The sequence below is a fragment of the Danio rerio genome, chromosome 16 (assembly GCF_049306965.1).
Source record: "Danio rerio strain Tuebingen ecotype United States chromosome 16, GRCz12tu, whole genome shotgun sequence".
NCBI classification, from domain to species: domain Eukaryota; kingdom Metazoa; phylum Chordata; class Actinopteri; order Cypriniformes; family Danionidae; genus Danio; species Danio rerio.
The window spans coordinates 31,428,467-31,452,765 of record NC_133191.1 but is presented as its reverse complement, the minus strand read 5'-3'; the positions used below and the strand labels follow the sequence as shown (position 1 = coordinate 31,452,765).

The 24,299-nt window shown below is 36.1% G+C and overlaps 1 protein-coding gene across 2 annotated transcripts in view; it reads right to left on the bottom strand.

The window, feature by feature from the left end:
• Window positions 1-24,299, bottom strand: part of mindy3 (MINDY lysine 48 deubiquitinase 3) — a 103,570-nt gene that overhangs the window by 45,647 nt on the left and 33,624 nt on the right. For both annotated transcript variants that reach the window (XM_068214021.1, NM_001077756.1), the window contains 4 exon segments: window positions 22,359-22,431; window positions 18,394-18,466; window positions 14,053-14,140; window positions 8,534-8,605 (listed from right to left, as the gene is read on the bottom strand). In XM_068214021.1, coding sequence (XP_068070122.1) covers window positions 8,534-8,605; window positions 14,053-14,140; window positions 18,394-18,466; window positions 22,359-22,431 — 306 coding nt within the window.

Below are 24,299 nucleotides of genomic sequence, written 5' to 3'. Positions count from 1 at the left end.
AAATTATACAACTTTCCCGTATACGCCTATATGGGCTGCCATTCAAATCTGGCGGAAGAAACGGAAGAATAATAATAATAATAATAATAATAATAATAATAATAATAAATATAGCTGCAAGCAGCAATTAAGGGGCCAAGCACTATTGGCCATAAGGTGGCGCTGCTCCAGACGTTTTTGAGTACTTTCAGGGCATGGGGTTGAAGATGCATACCATGTTTTGTAATGATATGTGAATGTGTTGGTAAAATATTGCATTTTTGGCCAAAAATCGAAATGGGCGACGCCCAAAATGGCTGACCTGTGAAAATCAGACATCATTCGACTCGGCATGCTCTGCCGGATGTAATGAGACCAGTTTCATGAGTTTCGGACGAAAGGTTGAGACGTTATAAGCCAAAAAGCAACTTTTTTGTATCTCCGGACCACTAGAGGGCAGTGCGCCGAAACTCCGCAATTAACCTTAGACCCTAGTTGTCATAACACACACCAAGTTTGGTGTGAATTGGTGAATGCGTTACGGAGATATCGTCTCAAGTCCATTTTTGCAAGTTCTACGTTAAATTTGATTGCAAGTTAAACGAAAACGGTTGGTCAAATCAACTTGAATTCCATAACTTTTGGTTGGCATGGTCTGTAGATCATGTGATTCAATTTGGGTGATAATCGGAGAAACGGCCTAGGACGAGTTCGATCAAATAGGTTTTTCGAATAATTTAAAATAACGCGAAAAAATTCATGACGGAAAATGACGTCATAGGGTGCGTTTGAATCGGACTGATCCAAGGAATCAGTGGGAAAAAGAATTTTGATTGTAGCCCATTTGGTTCAAAAGTTATCATGATAAACATACATGAACATTTGGACAAGTGGTGGCGCTAGAGAGTTTGATTTTGAGACTTCATATTTGGTATGATTAATGTTAATACTGTCCTCTATCATTGTGCCAGATGCTTACCATGTTTTGTAATGATATGTGAATATGTTGGTAAAATATAGCATTTTTGGCCAAAAATCGAAATGGGCGACGCCCAAAATGGCTGACCTGTGAAAATCAGACATCATTCGACTTGACATGCTCTGCCGGATGTAATGAGACCAGTTTTATGAGTTTCGGACGAAAGGTTGAGATGTTATAAGCCAAAAAGCAAGTTTTTTGTATCTCCGGACCACTAGGGGGCAGTGTGCCGAAACTCCGCAATTAACCTTAGACCCTAGTTGTCATAACACACACCAAGTTTGGTGTGAATCGGTGAATGCGTTACAGAGATATCGCCGTAAGTCCATTTTCGCAAGTTCTTTGTTAAATTAGTTCGTAAGTTAAACGAAAACGGTTGGTCTAATCAACTTGAATTCCATAACTTTTGGTTGGCATAGTCTGTAGATCATGTGATTCAATTTTGGTGAAAATCGGAGACACGGCCTAGGACGAGTTCGATCAAATAGGTTTTTCGAAAAATTTAAAATAGCGCGAAAAAATTCATGACGGAAAATGACGTCATAGGGTGGGTTTGAATCGGACTGAGCCAAGGAATCAGAGGAAAAAAGAATTTTGATTGTAGCCCATTCGGTTCAAAAGTTATGATGATAAACATACGTGAAAGTTTGGACAAGTGGTGGCGCTAGAGAGTTTGATTTTGAGACTTCATGTTTGGTCTGATTAATGTTAATACTGGCCTCTATCATTGTGCCAAATTATACAACTTTCCCGCATACGCCTATATGGGCTGCCATTCAAATCCGGCGGAAGAAACGGAAGAAGAAGAATAATAATAATAAATATAGCTGCAAGCAGCAATTAAGGGGCCAAGCACTATTGGCCATAAGGTGGCGCTGCTCCAGACGTTTTTGAGTACTTTCAGGGCATGGGGTTGAAGATGCATACCATGTTTTGTAATGATATGTGAATGTGTTGGTAAAATATAGCATTTTTGGCCAAAAATCGAAATGGGCGACACCCAAAATGGCTGACCTGTGAAAATCAGACATCATTCGACTCGGCATGCTCTGCCGGATGTAATGAGACCAGTTTCATGAGTTTCGGACAAAAGGTTGAGACGTTATAAGCCAAAAAGCAAGTTTTTAGTATCTCCGGACCACTAGAGGGCAGTGCGCCGAAACTCCGCAATTCACCTTAGACCCTAGTTGTCATAACACACACCAAGTTTGGTGTGAATCGGTGAATGCGTTACAGAGATATCGCCTCAAGTCCATTTTCGCAAGTTCTACGTTAAATTATTTCGCAAGTTAAACGAAAACAGTTGGTCTAATCAACTTGAATTCCATAACTTTTGGTTGGCATGGTCTGTAGATCATGTGATTCAATTTTGGTAAAAATCGGAGACACGGCCTAGGACGAGTTCGATCAAATAGGTTTTTCGAAAAATTTAAAATAGCGCGAAAAAATTCATGACGGAAAATGACGTCATAGGGTGGGTTTGAATCGGACTGAGCCAAGAAATCAGAGGAAAAAAGAATTTTGATTGTAGCCCATTCGGTTCAAAAGTTATGATGATAAATGTATGTGAAAGTTTGGACAAGTGGTGGCGCTAGAGAGTTTGATTTTGAGACTTCATATTTGGCCTGATTAATGTTAATACTGGCCTCTATCATTGTGCCAGATGCATACCATGTTTTGTAATAATATGTGAATATGTTGGTAAAATATAGCATTTTTGGCCTAAAATCAAAATGGGCGACGCCCAAAATGGCTGACCTGTGAAAATCAGACATCATTTGACTCGACATGCTCTGCCGGATGTAATGAGACCAGTTTTATGAGTTTCGGACGAAAGGTTGAGATGTTATAAGCCAAAAAGCAAGTTTTTTATATCTCCGGACCACTAGGGGGCAGTGCGCCGAAACTCTGCCTGTAACCTCAGACCCTAGTTGTAATAACACACACCAAGTTTGGTGTGAATCGGTGAATGCGTTACGGAGATATCGTCTCAAGTCCATTTTCGCAAGTCCTTCGTTAAATTTGATCGCAAGTTAAACGAAAACGGTTGGTCAAATCAACTTGAATTCCATAACTTTTGGTTGGCATAGTCTGTAGATCATGTGATTCAATTTTGGTGAAAATCGGAGAAATGGCCTAGGACGAGTTCGATCAAATATGTTTTTCGAAAAATTTAAAATAGCGCGAAAAAATTCATGACGGAAAATGACGTCATAGGGTGCATTTGAATCGGACTGAGCCAAGGAATCAGAGAAAAAAAGAAATTTGATTGTAGCCCATTCGGTTCAAAAGTTATGATGATAAACGTATGTGAAAGTTTGGACAAGTGGTGGCGCTAGAGAGTTTGATTTTGAGACTTCATGTTTGGTCTGATTAATGTTAATACTGTCCTCTATCATTGTGCCAAATTATACAACTTTCCCGCATACGCCTATATGGGCTGCCATTCAAATCCGGCGGAAGAAACGGAAGAAGAATAATAATAATAATAAATATAGCTGCAAGCAGCAATTAAGGGGCCAAGCACTATTGGCCATAAGGTGGCGCTGCTCCAGACGTTTTTGAGTACTTTCAGGGCATGGGGTTGAAGATGCATACCATGTTTTGTAATGATATGTGAATGTGTTGGTAAAATATAGCATTTTTGGCCAAAAATCGAAATGGGCGACACCCAAAATGGCTGACCTGTGAAAATCAGACATCATTCGACTCGGCATGCTCTGCCGGATGTAATGAGACCAGTTTCATGAGTTTCGGACAAAAGGTTGAGACGTTATAAGCCAAAAAGCAAGTTTTTAGTATCTCCGGACCACTAGAGGGCAGTGCGCCGAAACTCCGCAATTCACCTTAGACCCTAGTTGTCATAACACACACCAAGTTTGGTGTGAATCGGTGAATGCGTTACAGAGATATCGCCTCAAGTCCATTTTCGCAAGTTCTACGTTAAATTATTTCGCAAGTTAAACGAAAACAGTTGGTCTAATCAACTTGAATTCCATAACTTTTGGTTGGCATGGTCTGTAGATCATGTGATTCAATTTTGGTAAAAATCGGAGACACGGCCTAGGACGAGTTCGATCAAATAGGTTTTTCGAAAAATTTAAAATAGCGCGAAAAAATTCATGACGGAAAATGACGTCATAGGGTGGGTTTGAATCGGACTGAGCCAAGAAATCAGAGGAAAAAAGAATTTTGATTGTAGCCCATTCGGTTCAAAAGTTATGATGATAAATGTATGTGAAAGTTTGGACAAGTGGTGGCGCTAGAGAGTTTGATTTTGAGACTTCATATTTGGCCTGATTAATGTTAATACTGGCCTCTATCATTGTGCCAGATGCATACCATGTTTTGTAATAATATGTGAATATGTTGGTAAAATATAGCATTTTTGGCCTAAAATCAAAATGGGCGACGCCCAAAATGGCTGACCTGTGAAAATCAGACATCATTTGACTCGACATGCTCTGCCGGATGTAATGAGACCAGTTTTATGAGTTTCGGACGAAAGGTTGAGATGTTATAAGCCAAAAAGCAAGTTTTTTATATCTCCGGACCACTAGGGGGCAGTGCGCCGAAACTCTGCCTGTAACCTCAGACCCTAGTTGTAATAACACACACCAAGTTTGGTGTGAATCGGTGAATGCGTTACGGAGATATCGTCTCAAGTCCATTTTCGCAAGTCCTTCGTTAAATTTGATCGCAAGTTAAACGAAAACGGTTGGTCAAATCAACTTGAATTCCATAACTTTTGGTTGGCATAGTCTGTAGATCATGTGATTCAATTTTGGTGAAAATCGGAGAAATGGCCTAGGACGAGTTCGATCAAATATGTTTTTCGAAAAATTTAAAATAGCGCGAAAAAATTCATGACGGAAAATGACGTCATAGGGTGCATTTGAATCGGACTGAGCCAAGGAATCAGAGAAAAAAAGAAATTTGATTGTAGCCCATTCGGTTCAAAAGTTATGATGATAAACGTATGTGAAAGTTTGGACAAGTGGTGGCGCTAGAGAGTTTGATTTTGAGACTTCATGTTTGGTCTGATTAATGTTAATACTGTCCTCTATCATTGTGCCAAATTATACAACTTTCCCGCATACGCCTATATGGGCTGCCATTCAAATCCGGCGGAAGAAACGGAAGAAGAATAATAATAATAATAATAATAAGAACACTAACGAAAGCAATAGGTGCCTACGCACCTACGGTGCTTGGCCCCTAATAATAATAATAATAATAATAATAAGAACACTAACGAAAGCAATAGGTGCCTACGCACCTACGGTGCTTGGCCCCTAATAATAATAAGAACACTAACGAAAGCAATAGGTGCCTACGCACCTACGGTGCTTGGCCCCTAATAATAATAAGAACACTAACGAAAGCAATAGGTGCCTACGCACCTACGGTGCTTGGCCCCTAATAAGAACACTAACGAAAGCAATAGGTGCCTACGCACCTACGGTGCTTGGCCCCTAATAATAATAAGAACACTAACGAAAGCAATAGGTGCCTACGCACCTACGGTGCTTGGCCCCTAATAATAAGAACTCTAACGAAAGCAATAGGTGCCTACGCACCTACGGTGCTTGGCCCCTAAATAGAGGCATGGCTGCAGACATTCACCTTTCTGATTGGGGCTTTTTCCTCAATATTAAGTGTGCAAAGTCTTGCACTCTTTTATTAGGTTCAGACTTTTCAAGTTGATATGGAAAACAAACTCCTGAGGACACATCGGGTAAATCTTTAAAGGGAACAGTTTAGGCTACTTCATAACATCATTTACATCACCCTGGCTAAAATGTTTAACTATCTTAACAAAAAAAAAGAAAACATGATATAAGGAACTGCCTTTTTTCATTTTAATATTAACCTAACAGACACTAAAAATGTTGAGGCATTGTGTAGCTACATATTTTTTTGGCTGTCATCTTCACTGTATGCATATTTATAACAAGACGGAGCCTATAACATAACTGCCTTCTTGCATTTGCATTGAAAAATATAAAACATAGCCTCTCTTTTGCTGAACATTAGTTTTAAAAATGAATAATGGCCATTATAAAAGTATTACGTACAATAAGTTTATAGATTTTAGGAAATAAATGCAAGCAATCAGTCAAATGTGTAGAATCATTGTGTGTTGTTGCATTAATTAATTTATTAACTTATCTTTGCTCAACCAAAACACGTTACCTGAGAACAAGTAATAGATTTAAATGCCAAGGAGATAAATATCACATTTAATAACTATAGAGAGATTAGATCCAGCAGTACTGTATATGCTTGATAAACTGTCTGAAATGCACTGCTCTCACCCGGGGAACTGTGCTCAAAGCACTCGCTGACTGACTGGAGCTCAGATGTGTACATATGCTGCAGCGCATGCTGGAGTGTGTGTGTGGTCATGTGATGTGCGTTTTCAGTGGTGTAGTGTGGACGGAGATTTTTTTCAGAAACGCAAGGTGAAAATCCTGTGTGGACGTGGATCGTTTTCATTCTAAAACGCTGTTTTAAAAATAAAATGTATTAGTATGAACGAGGCCTTAGTTATTTATCCCATATAAATGATTTCTTAATATTGCTTGCCTTAAGCAAGAATCCAAGAATATCCAACAATGATGAATTAATGAAAGTCTAGTGAAAATATTAAACAAACAAGTTGCATGTCGGAAGCATTGTGAGCCTGTTGAAATCTGCAATTCAGTCTGTGAGTAGATTCAGAAGAGGTCTTTTCAAAAAGACAATAAAACCACAAAATCATTACAGAATTATCCTGACAGCAATGTGAACGTGGTCCAAAATGCTTAAGTGACATGAAGTAGGAAACCTGGAGGAAGACAGAATGAGAGCAGATCCCTTTGGATGATTATATGACTTGAGCAGAAAGGCAAACTGGGCTTTGGCCTCAAGTGCCAGTATGGCCACGTTACGGCCAGAGGAGCTCCCTACATTTTGCAAGGTGTCTGGTTCCTGAGAAAGGGCCCCTGTGAATATACGAGTGGCACAGAGGAAACCTCGACTACAAAGGCTGCACATTTTACTGCTGCTGCTAATGCATTTGCCAGAGTAATGAAGAGTAACCTGCGTGTCCTCTGGGGCCTGATGTGGCAATTACTACCAATTTTTTCTAAACTTCTGTCAATCTGTTTCTCACTCATATGCACACACACGTACAGACTCATATTTTTTTCTTTAATGTTTAACATTCACCATCATACAGGTAAGCCATTTTTAAATACATCTTTAATATATTTTTTTTCTTAATCATGAATTTATCTCGACAAACTATAATATGTATAGATCACTTATAATATTCAAGTATGAAGGGTGAGAGTAAACAGGTCAAAAACAGCATGTGTAAATGTCATTAGCACTCTTTATAGGGAAGTGTATGGAACAAGGGCAATGGTTCACAATGGTCAGAAAAGCACTTTACTAGCAGTAGCATAATACTGTAGATAATAAATACCTGGAACAATATGAAAGTGTGTATTAAATTAGTTCAAAAGTATATAATCAATCTTAATTTCAAGTGCTTTTTTTTTTTTTTTTTTACAATTTTAACAAGAAAAACAATACAAAAATGTACTGATGTAAATGTTTTTGTAAAGAGACTAAAATTAACAAAGAAATACTATTTTAATATAGGTATAGGATAGTTCACCACAAAATTTAAATTCTGCCATAATTAACCCCATGATATGTCTGTGTATTTAATTAAATGAGCAATATATATATATATATATATATATATATATATATATATATATATATATATATATATATATATATATATATATATATATATATATATATATATGACAATTTCCATTTCAAGTCAATTTTCCAAGTCCCTTTAACTAACATGCAAACATGAATGCTATGTTAAAATGTGAACAGAAAATAAATAAATAAACATGAATATTCAGCTTTTTTTTTTTTTTTTAGTATAGGCAAGTTTGACAAGGTTTAATCAATTTAATATTGGAGTCACGCAAGAAACAACCCTGAAAATATTTTCTTTTTCCACAAAAGAAAAAATATTTAATTTGGGATTTCAAATAAAATAATGAAGAGTAAATGATGACAACTAAATTTTTCAAGTTACTATGACTGCTGAAACAAAATAATATTAAAACTAAATAGGAATATTACGATGAAACGACCATGAAACAACCATGAAACCACAGAAAAAAAAACTAAACCAAAAGTCAATTTGAAAAATAATATCTTTTAAAGGATGCAAATCATTTTGATTGCTTTGACTAAATACAAGCAGAAATAAAGAGAAAATAGTCCAGTGAAACAGCTTTCATTCAGCTGGGCTACATTCTGCCCAGTCTCAAAAGCTCTCAACACTCTGAGGAATGAGTGTAGTTTGGGTTTCAGGAGTCTGAGATGTCTAAACTGTGTGGGCATTTGAATGGAGTAGCTCACTATCTCCACTTCCCAGAGATCAGACGGGATAAGTTAGACCAACCACTACTTTTATGCTAGCAGGGGTAATGTGCGCCATTAAAGTGTGCATTGCATGCGTGGGAATTAAAGAGAACATGCATGAGTATTTCTTACCTTCTCATTATGGTTGGACTGCTTCAGGCCATTATAGTGATACACAGGAAATGAATCTGGGATCACAGAATCCTGGAACATTGAGACAACACGTGTCATTGTGGATACATACATTACCTGGGGTCTCATTTATGAACAAAGTGTACACCCAAAGTTCTCAATAGGTGGCCCGCGGGACACATGTGGAACACTCTTTAAAATGTGGCCTTACAGCTAAGCAGAGTGATCAGCTCTCATGTTGCTGCATATAGCACAGCATATAGTGAAGCACCAGGGCTTTAACAGTGCATGTATTTGTCCCGAATCAACACGGTACGATGGTCAAAGTTGAGTTCGATTCACGTGCCTTCATGACGAATACAGAATACATTGACAAAGAACACATTTTTCGACACAGCAGCACTCACCAGTGGTTCCGCTATTTTAACGCTGTCATGACCACTTTTATACATGAAAAAAGAAGTGCGGAACACTAGTCCCACATCAGAGTTCTTCTGATTGGTCCATTTCTCTGTAACTGGCAGTATGTGTGACAAATGAGCGCTGCTGTGGGTAAAAGTTGAAATCGTATCATCTTCACACAGCTTCTAAACATGCAGTGCTGCAAAAGACTCAAGTTTAGCCATGCGCATCTGTAGACATTCATTCATTCATTTTCTTGTCGGCTTAGTCTCTTTTATTAATCTGGGGTCGCCACAGCGGAATTAACCACCAACTTATCCAGCAAGTTTTTATGCAGCGGATGCCCTTCCAGCCGCAACCCATCTCTGGGAAACATCCACACACATCCACACACACGCACGCACACACACACACACACACACAATATAAGATATTGAAATATAAGATATTGTCTCAATATGCGAGCAAGAAAGTCAGTCTATGAGTATTCTCTATACACACACATAATATTGCACAGCTGGATCTGGACACTGTGCTGCATTTTTTAATAAAAGAGATTTTCAGTTGAAGCTTACTGAATCTTAAATTTAATACATAATTATTGTTTTTCCATAGTTTTAGAAAAAGGCCGAGATAATTTTTTTAACTATCAATTCCTAATTAGTTTCCTGATTATGAAGATTTAATTTTAATTATTGTGTTTAACTCGTATTTTTGCATCACAAGAAACTCTTCAGCTTTCTAACTGAATGTGACAAAACACTTCTGCCTGTTCAAATTAAACAGTAAAGGCAAGTTTTTTTGGAGATTATTTATTATTCCTGTTGTACCATACCGTTATCAAACCATGGTACCGAAATCAAGGTACATACCAACCCGTGACTGTATAAGTGGATTACCGAAACCACCGAAGTTGAGAACCTCTGGTGTACACAACACTTACCACGCAAAAGTTGAGATACAAAAAAAGACTAATTTGAAGGGAGTTTACATACAGCTGCGCACAAAGTAAACATATTTAACTCAAGTACTCACTTATTGAACCACTTTAAATCATAATCAATACTAAATAAATAAATCAAAATATTCTGGGTACGATCACTAATAGGAACGTTTACGTAAATTTTATTAATAAGACCCCTGGTCTGTGTAACATCACAAACTGCTTTATATGTCCTTATTTAACACTGTGTTGTGCAAATTACTTAAAAAGTGATTACTAATTACCAATTACATCAAAATTTTATTTAAAGTCCCAGACAAATTATTTTTATTCATTCATTGCTTCACTCAATACTACTTAAAATTCCTTTAAACTTCAAAGGATAAACTGAGCTCTTAATTGTTTAAATCAGAGAGAAACAAGAAAAAGATTAACCTTTTAGCTTTACCAAAACAATTTCAACACAAGCAATTTAAATATAAACATAATCTTCTTTTGTTATTATACATGTAAAAAACAAAAATGTTTTACTTAAGTTAAACATGCTTAAAAACATGAAATGTTTCAAAGCAATACCTTCTCATTCACATAGTCATGTATCAACAAAATTGACAAATCTCTTAATTTCATTAAATAAAGCAAATTAAATCGTATGACAAAAGTAAATTTCTTTAGTAAAAAAATACTCTGAATAGCAAAATATCTGAGTTTAAAAATTATAATTACTCTGAATTGATTTGTTCATAACTGTTAAATGCTTTTACAATATTTAAAGGAAAGTGCGTAACAAATTAACCGCAATGCCCTTAGTGTGTCTTTTACAGTGAATACATAATATAACTGCAGTAACTAAGTACTTAATAAATTATTATTAAGTACTTAGTGTTAAAAATGATGCCAGAAAACATTTTCTCAACTAAACCAATCCAATTCAAACCCATCTCAACACACTCCATAAACTTAGACCAGAGTGCCTAAAACAGAGGTCCAGTAGAAATTTTTAGATGTTAAAACATGCCCAATACTGACACCCCCCTGAAATGCATCACTTTAAGTCCAAAACAACCCCCCATTCCCTGTGTAGCAGCTAAAAAGACCTGAAATCAAATTGGTGCCAGAACATTTCAGAACAAGTCAAAACCCAAGCACACAGTTCTGACGGGAGCCAAATACCTCCGTCTAGCCCCGATACCACATGCCTGCTTCGCTGCCAGAACAACAACAGCGCATGTATTTGAGTGGGCCTGAAATAGGGTTAGAGTATTTGATTTGATGGTAAATTGAGGCCTTTTTGTATGTATCCCTAAAGCCCTAATGAATTTAACACAGAGTGGTGGAGTTACAAGTCCATGCCAAATCTAACCGTCAGCTTCTCCTCTCTCTCTCTCTCTCTCTCTCTCTCTCTCTCTCTCTCTGAGGGGCTACATGTACATTGATTTAATCTAAGGCTGATTGTGGGTTTATTTGAATGTAATGAAAAAACAGTAAGAAAAAGCAAACAACGTTGAGCAAGAGCAAGAAATCAAGGGGAAAAGGGAAAAAAAACACAGCAGGATAGCCAGGATAAGAGAGAGAACTCTGTTCCAAAACCTAGTGTGCTGCCTTGCTGTCATTCTGCCTGCATATGTGGCTTCCTAAACAAACTGTATATGTAGTTCTCTTGAATTTAAGCCTTTATGGCATATTTTGCAATATAACTTATTTCAAACAATGCCAAAAAATGCTGTGTGCTGGACTGAACAAGCTCTCTGTATGTGTTTTTAGTTGAAAACTCCCCCAATCACACACACAAAAGAAGATCTTCTGCAAAAAGATGCATTTGTTATGGCGGTATAAAACTGTATTGGGAAATATCCCGATTATGATGAGAAAACAGGCAAGTCCTTTTATGGCCATATTTTGTGACATCGTGCTCTTTTTTGATGTTTGTGTCTTTTGCCTGTGTGTAGTGTTAAGATTTCAGTGGAAATGCACTTTTTTGGAAGAAAAAAACATGTCTTTTTAGCAGCCTTGGTCCACTTGTTGGTGCACATCAAGATTCAGATGACCAAATTTATTTATTTAAAAAAGAAGCCTGCAGTAACAAAGCAATCACATCAAAGTTTGTTTTCATTAAACCAAACCTGCCAGATGTGCATAGGCCTGTCATGATATCTATTGTTTCGTTGCACAGTATATTGTACCAAAATATTTCACCAGAAAGCAAGCACACTTTTCCGAAGAAGAAATATATTTTATTTTTAAGAATATTTTATTTAATTAAAGTCAATTTATTAATTAGGCATTGGAATCAGAAAGTGAAAACGTACATCCTAAACAAATAAATCAAAATAATGAGAAATGTTAACAAAAGAAGTGCAAGGTAAAAAGAACTAGAAAAAAGTAACAGACCTATTTTCAGTTGGCAGGCACCCACATGAAAATATACTAAAGTAATTTATAGTAAATACTGTAGTGTTTTAAAACTATACTGACAAGGACCCCTCCAATAGAGATAGAGAGTAGGGCTGCACAATATATTGTTTCAGCATTGATATCGCAACATGATCATTCGCAATAGTCACATTGCGAGTATATGTGATGTCGAGTCTGAATTATAATTGATCATTTCGCAAGTGTTTTTGAGGTTTGTGAGGGTTTTGAAAGCAAATTGTACCGTTTGTAACTTAGAAAAAAGAATAATGATAAATATTATTTCATATTTGTTTATTAAATTGCTGTATGCCTAAATACAGTTTGATTCCTTGGAAAACAATAAAATGCTGTTCATTTAATTTCCATGTTTTCCTTTACTGAATTTTTCTATGCTTGTTTATTATATTTTATGCATTTGCACCCCCTATAGAATCATCCCAATCAATCTACAATTCTAAATTTCTAATAATTTGATTTGTATAATGTTCGATTTTTCCAATATTGTGCAGCCCTAATAAAGAGGCTGCGCAATCAGCTAAAATGTTGCTGATATTTTTTTTTTTTTTGTATGGGTGAAATGTATTGCACCACCAAAAATGATTGAGGTTATGGCCATGTGTTGTGAGATATGTCAATATATTGGTTATTGTGACAGGCCTAGGTGTGCACACTCTTAAACTCAGTACCTTCATCTCTCAGTTTCTTCCAAAGAGTATGACGATCTAATAAGCATTCAGAAAATATTAAATACATAGTATATCGTTTTTGTTTTATATTCTTATTTTATACTTTTATATTGAACAAAGAAACTGCATTAACCCTCTCAAGGCAGGCGCTGCTGATTTGCAACAGTTAAAAGCATAGACTTTGACTGTTTCTAAAATTTAATTTGAGCCTGAAAGGGTTAAATATTTGTTAAATAGCACATTTTTAGCACATAATATGGATGCAAGTTTATTTTTAATTAAATTAAATGCGTCTGTGAATTTACTTTGCAATTTCTGAGGGAAAAACAAGTGTAGACAAATTATTTTCTCCTGACATTTAATAAACTGAAACTGCTTTGTGATTATTTGCTTTTAACAATTACAACAATATGATCGATTTAGCAATAGTTCTTTATGTAAATAAAAGTATATGGTTACCTTGCAAATTAGCCATAGCAAATGGTGAAGGACGAAGCTTAATCTTAAGTGGAAAGAAATTACTTATTCATTAAAAAAAAAAAAAAATAGTTTATGCGCAACTTACCTTTATATAGCTTTTTTATGGATATAATCTATATTATATCTTTATTCAGCAATATTCATCCTATAATTACTTTCATCAGCAAAAGGTTCATGCACATTAGTTTTTTTGAAGTTTCTTGGAGCTTCATATGATTACAGTACACATGGAATGTTCTGAAAGTTTTTGGTTCTTTTTCTGGATTTTAAATGTCTCTGGACCATTTCTATCTATGGAGGATGTGAGTGCTAAAATATCTCCATTTGTGTTCCAAAGATAAACAAAGGTCTCAGGGGACTGGAAGGACTAGAGGGTTAGAAATGAATAACAGAATTTTCATTTTTTGAGTAAACTAATCCTCTAAAAGCATCTAAGATAGCAGCATAATTACTGCATGTCTGCTTTTGGAATGGTTTTCAGATCAGTAAGAGGAAAAGACTTGATTGAGCTCCCCACTCACATAGCATTTAGGTCACGTTTAAACATACAGCCTGAAAGAGAGAGACATGGTGTGTGTGTGTGTGTGTGTTACCTGATCAGGGAAGAACTCCAACAGAAACTGACCCAACAGAATAATACCCAACCCCTCTGGATCCAGCTTACTCTTCATCAGATTCACACTGAGGTTAAAAAAAGAGAAATAAATGATCATAAGAGATATAGCTCGCTGTATATGTGCATGTATTCCTCACTGTCAATAAAACATGTAGACACAATTAGCTAGAAAGGAATTATGCTCAGTTACTTAACATAGAACAGTGTCTGGTGACGTTAAACCTCAGTGATGTTAAAACAGGGCAGACTTTTCCTTTTAAAGTCATTCAGAGAGACTGATAACATTATTAACTCCCTCCCACACAAGCTCAGTAATCAGAGGATGATAAATGCTTTCTCGTGTGATCACAGGTCACTTCAACATACACATAAAAATTGAAACAATAATAATCATTTGCCAAAACCTTGATTATGCTGTATGTAGTTTCAAAAGGGGCCAAAGGAGAGTTCAAACCTCATCAACACTTGACTTAACCACTTTTGACAGAACAGGGTGCTGTGTGAAAACAAACATGTGAGCTAAACTTTATTCTGTCAATTAATCCTTACATTATAAACCCTCTTGCTGAATGGCTCAAGCTGTCGTTCAGCTGTCAAAGGTTGATGTTATTTAAGAAAACAGGTGGTTTTAAATCACTCAGATTTCAGTGGGAAGCGGTTTAAGAGGTGAAGCTTTCAAAGGGACTCTGTTTAGTGGCTTTAAAATGAGGTTTTAAACAAAGTAAAAGACTTTACTCCCTATCTCCCCTTTGCACTATAAGAGTCAGGAGTCTGTTTGAGTGGCTTGTGAACCAAAGCTATGCAAAGAGAGAGGACAGATATTTTAACATGCAAAAACCTGTTCTTATCACTTTTCAAACACAATGCTACCCATGTTTGTATAAGCATAAAAGTACAAAGTATGTTATAAATGAAAAAAAGATAATTTTATTTAATTATATATTTTTAATTTAGTCAAGAATGTTAATGTTTCAAAATTATTTAAGTTGTACAAATAAGGTTAAGTAACAAAAACATGCACAAAGAACACAAAGAGAAAGAGACTGTTAACAAACTTTAAAGCAAATGCATTGAAGTATGATGTTTATATGTGTTGTGTATAATGGATAACAATACAATTTGTGTTAGTCCTATTGACCTTATTCTACGGTGGAAGCGTGCTCATTTTTACGAATATACTTGCGATTCCGCTGCCTATGATTGAAATGACTAAAAATAATATTTGTCAGAAAACGGTCAAACTCTCTACAAACGCTCTACAAACAAGTGTGTTCATGACAATATAAAGAATATAAAAAGTAGAATAATATAAGAAGAAAAATATCAATTTGCAACAAAGCTTTTAATGTTTTTAATGTTTTTGTATTCTGTTTTGGAACAATTAAACTAAAATTCGCAATTATGTTGTTGAATGTTTCTTTAGGGGAATATATTGCATTTTAAAAAATAAAATGTGACAAATACATAAAACTTATCTGTGTTTTTCTTCTCTCAACAATGCAAATTTGACTGTCTGAAACTTTTCCAAAAAAAAAAAAAAAGACAAAAAAAAAAAAAAACACCAACATTATACCAGCATACCAGTCTAAATTTAGGGTCAAATTTTTATAACATAAACAAAACGAGAACAAACAAACAAAAAAAGAATAAAAAAATAACAAGAACCCTTTACAATATTTCAAATTTTGGAACATTCTCACTGACTGACCACTTTATTAGGTACACCCTACAAGTACCAGGTTGGACCCCCTTTTGGCTTCAAAACGTCCTTAATCCTCTGTGGCAAAGATTCAACAAGGTACTGGAAATATACCTCAGAGATTTTGGTCCATATTGACATGATAGCATCATGCAGTTGCAGCAGATTTGTCGGCTGCACATTCATGATGCGAATCTCCCGTTCCAACATATCCCAAAGGTGCTCAATTGGAGTGAGCTCTGGTGACTGTGGAGGCCATTGAGTACAGCGCTTTATGACATGGCACGTTACTGCTTCCTGCTGGAAGTAGCAATCAATTGGTACTAATGGGCCCAAAGTGTGCCAAGAAAATATCCCCCACACACCATTACACCATCACCTGTTGATACTAGGCAGGATGGATCTATGCTTTCATGTTGTTGATGCCAAATTCTGACCCTATCTAAATGTTGCAGCAGAAATCGAGACCAGGCAACGTTTTTCCAACCTTCTATTGTCCAATTTTGGTAAGCATGTGTGAACTTAAGCCTCAGTTTCCTCTTCTTAAGCCTAGTTCACACTATAGGATTTTAAACATCAGCAGATTGCTGTGCCGTTCACACTACATGACTTGACTTTGTGTCTTTTGATCTCTGTGGTGTTCACACTACGCAACACTCCGTGAACGATCCACAAGAGGGGGGTCACACACTACATGATCTGACAACATCTCATTCCCCATCAGCTCATTCAAGCTACCAAACCACAGCCAATGAAAATTTGAGGGAGGAGTCGTCAGAAAAAAGCTGAACACTATTGGCTGCTTGTGTGCTGATTACATCACTGACAGCTTTTCAAGCTTTGGAGAAAGCATTTAAAAACATTGTCAAATCAGCTGATTTATGAGCGGATTAATCACTCATCTGCAAGGTTTGAGTGGATAGATACACAGAGTTTTTAATTTTTGTAATTTTATAACTTTTTGAAATAAAACTAACATATTTATAACACCCTGCCGTTTTCTAACTATCAGTGTATTTCTTTCTGACATTGTTATTTTTTTTTATTACAAAACAGTAAAGAACTGAGCATTTCTGCCCTAAATTACCATATTGGTCAAAATGACTGCATGCTTGTCTGATACTTTTCGCTGTGACTTTAAATATGTGTGCATTTTCTTGCCTGGCAACTTCCTGCTAACATAAACAAAACTTTCTGATGGCAAAAACATCAATTTACTTCAGATATCTTTCAAAACTGCATATTCTGTGCTGTTAAATAGCTCCTGTTTGAAAGTGAAAATGAAAGCCAAGACCTTTAAGTGTTTTAGTATCTTAACTACATATTTATAGGCTGTATTACCAAAAAATATTATATTTTTAGGGTAATTTTGTCATTAAATATGATGCCAGACATTCAAAGCTTAATTTTAATTTCTCAATAATAGCTTTGAATGTAAATATGTTGTGACAATATGACGTTTCATATGAGAACGATCAGAATGAGCAGTATGGTAATTCTAATAGTTACAGAATTCTAGTTCCACTGTTAATATAGCCTATTCTTATGTCTGTGCTAACACAGAATGAAGCGAGTGCAACGATGCCCATTCTGACCAATCACAGATGTTTCTGCTGAGCTCCTGAACACACAGCCATTCAGCTCATGCTGATATGCTCTCTCATTGGCTGTAGCTCGTCACTACATCTGACCACACATGGGGTTGAGTCGGCCGACTGCTCTGGAATATTTAGCATGCTGAATGTTGAATTTCCGTCTGCGAGGTGTCGGCGACGCGTCAGCGAGCCTCGTTGATGCGTTGCTCAGTAGTTCACACATAAAGAGCGGCGAGCACCCGCAGATTTCTTCCCGATCACAGCCCGATCTGTCGGCGAGCTCGTTAACTTCCAAATCGGGCTCAAATCAGGCTTAAAATCCTCTAGTGTGAACTAGGCATAAGCTGACAGGAGTAATGGTTGGTGTGGTCTTCTACTGCTGTAGCCCATCCGTCTCAAGTAGGACGTGCTGTCCGTACAGAGACGCTCTTTTGCTTACTTCGGTTATACTATAAGGGGTTATTTGAGTTACTGTTGCCTTTCTATCAGCTTGAACCAGTCTGGCCAATCTCCCCTGACCTCTGGCATCAACAAAGCATTTGCACACACAGAATTGCTGCTCACTAGATATTTTTTCTTTTTCTAACAATTTTCTGTAGACCTTAGATATGATTGTGCATGAAAATCTCAGTAGATCCGCAGTTTCTGAAATACTCAGACCAGCCTGTCTGGCACCAACACAACCATTCCACGTTCACTTAACTCGTCTTTCTTCTCCATTCTGATGCTCGTTTTGAACTGCAGCAGATCATCTTGACCATGCTAACATGCCTAAATGCATTAAGTTGCTGCCATGTGATTGGCTGATTAGCAATTTGCATTAACAAGCAATTGGACAGGTGTACCTAAAAAAAAGTGGCCTGTGAGTGTACAACATTGTATTGCAATTTTATTTCGAGACGATGACAGTTAGTAAATTAGCATTGCTGGAACACCTTACCGACCAATCAGCACTGAGGACTTTAATGCTCTGTTTTAGAATCAAACACATCATACACACACACTTTAACAAACATAAACTTACTAGTCTGGCTCAGAGACGAGATCCAAGGCTTTCATTACATCTTCAAGAAGTGTGTCTGGAATGAACCCATTATCTGAAGATGAGGAGAAAGAGAAGAGGCAGATGGTTAGAGCTTCTGAGAGCCTTGATCACCACCCACACAGTCTGCCCGTGTCTCATGCCCAACATGAAACACCAGTTTCATCTCTCTAATCAAAGCCATGTTGCAGACCATGCACACATATGTGTACAAACACACCCAGACAATGGCTGATAAACAGATGAACGACTGCTTTTCCTCCTTTCTGGTCTCCAAGTGTTAGACAGGATGTTTGCAAAGCAGCTGGTATGCTAACTCTTTTCCGTTTGCTATAAAATGAACTCTCTCCTCCAAATTTCCTGCAGCGACTAGATTAAGAACAATAAATATCTGTACCACGGAATGAAATCAGATACAGTCAGGCGTATTTGAAAAAGCGTTGAGAGGTGTTTGCAAAATTTTTCAACTGCAACGCAACCCATTTTGGAGGAAGACAATATTCAATAGAGGACAACTTGAGATCCATAAGAGATTTATTGGATCATGATTGTCAGCATAATAATAATAATAATAAAAATAATAATGATAAAAATAGTACTATGGCTGGAATTTCTGTTTTATTGATCAATAACACATAAGACATAAATACGCATGTTGATTTCATGTTATTTTTAGCATTTAATTTATTAAATGCTTAAATAACATATAAATGCATATAAAAAGACGTGCTTTTTTTCTCATTTAGATAAATGAAATGAGTGTGAACAATATCAATTCATAATTAAATTGTCTGTGGTTAAAGTTTGGAATAAACATCTAAATTGCTGGTAACTGAGCTAAAACAGACATTATATTGCATTATATTGCATGTGCTCACACAAACACACACAGAATATTGTTCTTATTAACACAAGGAACAGGAATGTTGTTTACGACTTTAAGAGGCAGAAAGATGCCAAGCGAGAACATCTAATCTTGTTCTTGATGACACTTTGAGTGTGTGTTGTAAATTAGCTCTTTTAAATCAAAACTTTGGAAGACGATGCTAGTTCTCACAGCGACACATTCAGTGATCTACACACACACAAAGCTCTTCTACCTGACAGATGTGAGACAGTGCAGTTGGCGATCTCTGCTCCAGGTTCCCTGTATTCCATCAAACACCCTCTTCTACCTACTTTATATATTATCGTCGGGACTTGTAGGTTTAACACAAGAGCAATAAATAACAGAGAAAAAGTAGGGGAGGAAAATACAACTTCAGGCAACAGAATTCTTAGGAAAAACACAAACAGAATCAGGAAGAACACATATAATGCAGTACATATGACTAAGAGAGTATCAGGGGTTTGTTCATAAAATTAAAACTGCTGACTTTGCAACATAAGCACCTACTCTGAGCTAACCTGTCATTGTTATGGGACATTATGAGAAAGCACACCAAAACAAGACCTAAATGCTTTATTCAAATATGAGCTAAATGATCACAAAATAAGTAATGTTACAAAGAAAGTTCAAACAAAAAATTACAATTCTTTAAAAAAAAAAAGAAGAAAAAAAAAAACTTAAAAAATATTTTGAAGAATACTGGTATCTGGTACCCACTGACTTCCATAATATTTTGTTTCTACCACCAGCATTCTTTAAAATACCTTTTTTTGTGTTCAGCAGAAGAAAGAAACTCAAACATGTTACAAACAAGTGAAGAATGAGTAAATGATAAGAGAAGAAAGAAACTCCTAAATGTTTAAAACCACACGAGGGAGAATGATTTTTTCTGTTTGGATGAACTATCCCTTCAAAACCAGTTGGAAACAGGAAATTTAGTCTGCAAATCGCTATTAGAAAATAGATAATCAATGGGTTGTTTATAAATACTGTAAAAAATGTAGAAACATGCGAATTATTTACAGTTTAAAGATAATTTGCTCTCTTTTTAAGGAAAAAAAAACCTGTTTATTCAGTTAGGGTACATTAAATTAATCAAATGTTTTCTATTCCTAAGCAATGCTTGACATTAACACTCGCCAACCCGTCAAATGTGGGTAGATTTAGGCTGTGGCGGATTAGAGAGCTGCTCCCACTAGCCACTTTGGCTGGTTGAAAATTATTTAAAATTGTAGTTCTTTGAGAAGCAGCATGACTTTTTGCACGAGCTGAATACCGAATGAGAGGATGATCATGTGCACGGTGAGACGCAGGCTTTCTTCGCTCACTGATGAGGGCTTATGTATAGAGTTAGAGGTTTTAAAGCTTGCGCGCAATGCAAACGTAACTTGTGCAATCAGTTCTCTGTGAAATAGAATGGACAACAAATTATGCTCGTGCACCCACTGTCCTGCTGCTTTCAAGAGCTCCAAATTCTTTAAAAAAATATCTTTTTGTAAGCAGCAGCACTTGCCACTTTCGCTTTTTACCATTCTCTGAACAGATTATTAATAGACATGCATGTGATCTTCTTTTCATTATCACATACAGTATCTTTTTCACCTGCTTTCTTTTGCTTAGTTATTTTTAAATTGTTTATTTATGGTTTAATTATCATCCTTTACAATAACATTGCTAAAATAGGGAATTAATAATTATGTATAGTTAACTGGTGGTCAGGGACCTTTATCCTGGACAGACTGCTGTGCATAGCTTTAGATACGTGAAAATATTTTTATTTTTTAAAATGTCTTTTTTTAAGAAAGGTTTTGTTGAATAAAAAGTGCATATATACAACAATATTCAGCTAAAATTTGTACCCAAGAAATAAATAAATATATATGTATATATATATTTTTTTTATATTAGTCAAACACCCTGAAACCATAACCCATTTGCTCATGCTCATCGAACTATTGTGGACATAACACAAAATCTAAATCTAGATCTAGAAGTAATTTTAGCATGCCAAAGTCAAATTTATGCATATAATATATTTTCCCAACAACAAAATTGTAGCTAGTGAAAATGCAGAGTGGCTAGCCACAGTGGCTAGTGATGAAAAAATTTAATGTCAAGCCCTGTTCTTAAGCATACAACATATGTTTGCATGTGCACATACAGAAATGTATGTGGCTGGAAGAGAAAGTGGACGTGTGGACGTGTTCAGACAGATAATTTCTGACATCTAATAAAAGTTTAAAACTATTTAAAAAAATAAACTGATCACATGTGATAGTAATGACATTTATAATAATAAAAAAAAGATGACTATTTCTAAAAACATCAATCATAACAAATGCACAATATTATGATAACTGCTTAGGAGTGATGTTCCAGTAAGACTGAAGATCAACAAAAAAAAGAAAAGAAAAAAAAAAGGCTGAAATGTGACTTTGTGAGATGATTTAAAAAATAGAGTTATAATAATCTCACTTTATCGACTTGTATAAAATCAGGGTTAATGTTTGGCAAGTCAACCAAAGCATGTTAAATAAACAACAGCAGTGAAGGCCTATGTTAGTGGATGTGAGGGAGTGTTGTGAGGTGAGAAGTCCTGTCTTTATGACTGATATCTGTCTGTGTAAAGGGATACTGTGGGAGAATCATTCAAAAGAATGAAGGGTTTAACCTAAACCTGAAAACGTAGCCACTGAACTACGTATCTGATGCACACACACATGCTCCCTCACACCTGTAGACTTCAGGAGTTGATTACTGCTCTTTTACTTCCCTGAAATAACACCTTTGCATCAGATCAAACGTTACTCTTTCATTTCCTACTCTCTTCTCTTTACACTCGCGCACACACACTATCACATAAACTGGATCTTTGCACTACCAAACAAACTGTAGAGATAATAAACTCGCTGTGTTTTGCTAAAGCTCATCTTTCTCTCAGAGAAACACAAGTTGACTCAGCTGCTGTGGTTGAGCTGACGTTGGAGTTTCTGCAGTCTCTCATTCTCTCTTACAAACAAAACAGATGAAATGCGTTCGTTTTATTAAATAATTTTACCTTCCGGGTCAAATGTCTGGAAAACTCTTCTGGCCTGTTCTGACGCAGACTCAGGAGCAACCAAAGCCATTTCCTAGAGAGAGAAGGAAATATGAAAAACAAATGAAGAGTTTTGGGAAAGTTGACAATATTTTTTTATGATTTTACAGAATACATAAACCACATTTAATAGCAATATAAACCTGTGCTTCCCACACATAGACTTTATTAAAGGCCACCAAAGTATATTTATTGACAATTTTTTTTTAAACAATATTATAATCCTTTTACACTTTTTTTGTATTCCAAACATCCACATTCGATTAACCAGTGGAAAATCTTCTCTCGCCCTACACATTTCATACTACATATTGTTTGTGCTCGAGAACTTACTCAGACAATCTCACATGCTCTGTAGAGATCCACAGAGATGCGCCTTGTTAAGGCTTAAAAATGCATCTGGCCAGTGTTTCTAAATCTCCTAAAATGTCAGAGAGTCGACTTTCGCTTTCTAAAACTGTTGTGTTTTTGCCTTACTCTTTAATAAAGATTACTTTCTGCTTGGCTTCACAGCTGACAGCGCACACAGCCACGAGACCGAGAGACCAAGAGAAAAAGTAAATAATAGATCTAAACTATTTAAAAAACTTAAATGGTCAATCAACTCATTTACCTTATTTAAATAATCAACACTTTTTATTCTAATTATGAGGCGCAAGTAATTTATTACATGAAGAAATGATTCACGCAGCTTCTCCTACCACAGCAAATTCCGTTTTTACAGTTAATATTTGGCGCCAGTAAATCAGGAAGTGACGATTTTGTTTGCTTTGACTCATTGGATGGAAACGCTGCTTTATTCACACAACTTTTATGCAATAATCCAGTTTTGCGGATACAGTTAATTTGTATTTTTTGATGGAAACATAGCTATTGTCATGCCAATAAAGAAACCTGAACTTGAGAAAGAAAGAGAAAGAGAGCAGCTGTGTGCAGATGGCTGATAAATGGCATAAAAATAAGAGAAACTGTGTAATTCTTTATTTCGACAGCCTTTTTAAAAATCTTTAACCAACTGAAAAGAAACTGTGTATAACAGTGTCATAATAAATAAAAGTATTGTTAAAAATCACATTTTGTGTCACATGTAGTTAACAATTTATGTGCCATGGGAAAGATGTGTTTCAATCCGGCTTACTACTGCAAGCATACTTGAAACCTGTAGGAAACACTGAAAACATATACAAGAACAATAACACATATATAAATGTTTGGATGTGGTATTTGAGGAGGGTACAAAGATAAGTGAAGAAATAGTAATGAAGTTGATTTCCTGTGTGGATAAGCGAACATTGACTTCAAATGACCCGAATTTAACCATTCAGTCTTTTTCAAGAACTAGAGAGGAATGAACGATGATGCAATGTGCTTTAAGGGCTCTTGCTGAAATATATGACAGTTCAAAATGAGAAAATGTTTACATGAACTGTACTTGCATCCTTTTGTTTGCATGTGCATTTGTAAAGAGACGAAGTATGTGATTAAATTTTGTGTGTGTGTGTGTGTGTGTGTGTGTGTAACTGATCTGGAGATAAACTCATAAATGGCAAAAGTGCTTTTCCATCAAGCACTCTTTTAATGAAAACAATCTTCTATCTCTCTCCCACAAGCGCAAATCTCACAAACATACACCGAACTTTGCTGATTAATAGAAAACAAACCAAGATCCATGTGTGTTTGTTCGTGTTTGAGTTACAGCGGGATCACTGCCCCATCAATATGTGCTGCCTGCAGGGACTTGGGACAACAAAACATCTGTGTGTGTGTCTCTGTGTGTGTGTTAAAACAACTCAAGCTGAAAAATATGCAGAGTCAGCATGCACAGCTGAATCACGTACAGCTAAAACAGTTCACCAAGTTTTCCATCTGTACATTCCAATAGCGTAAAGAGTGTCATAAGCT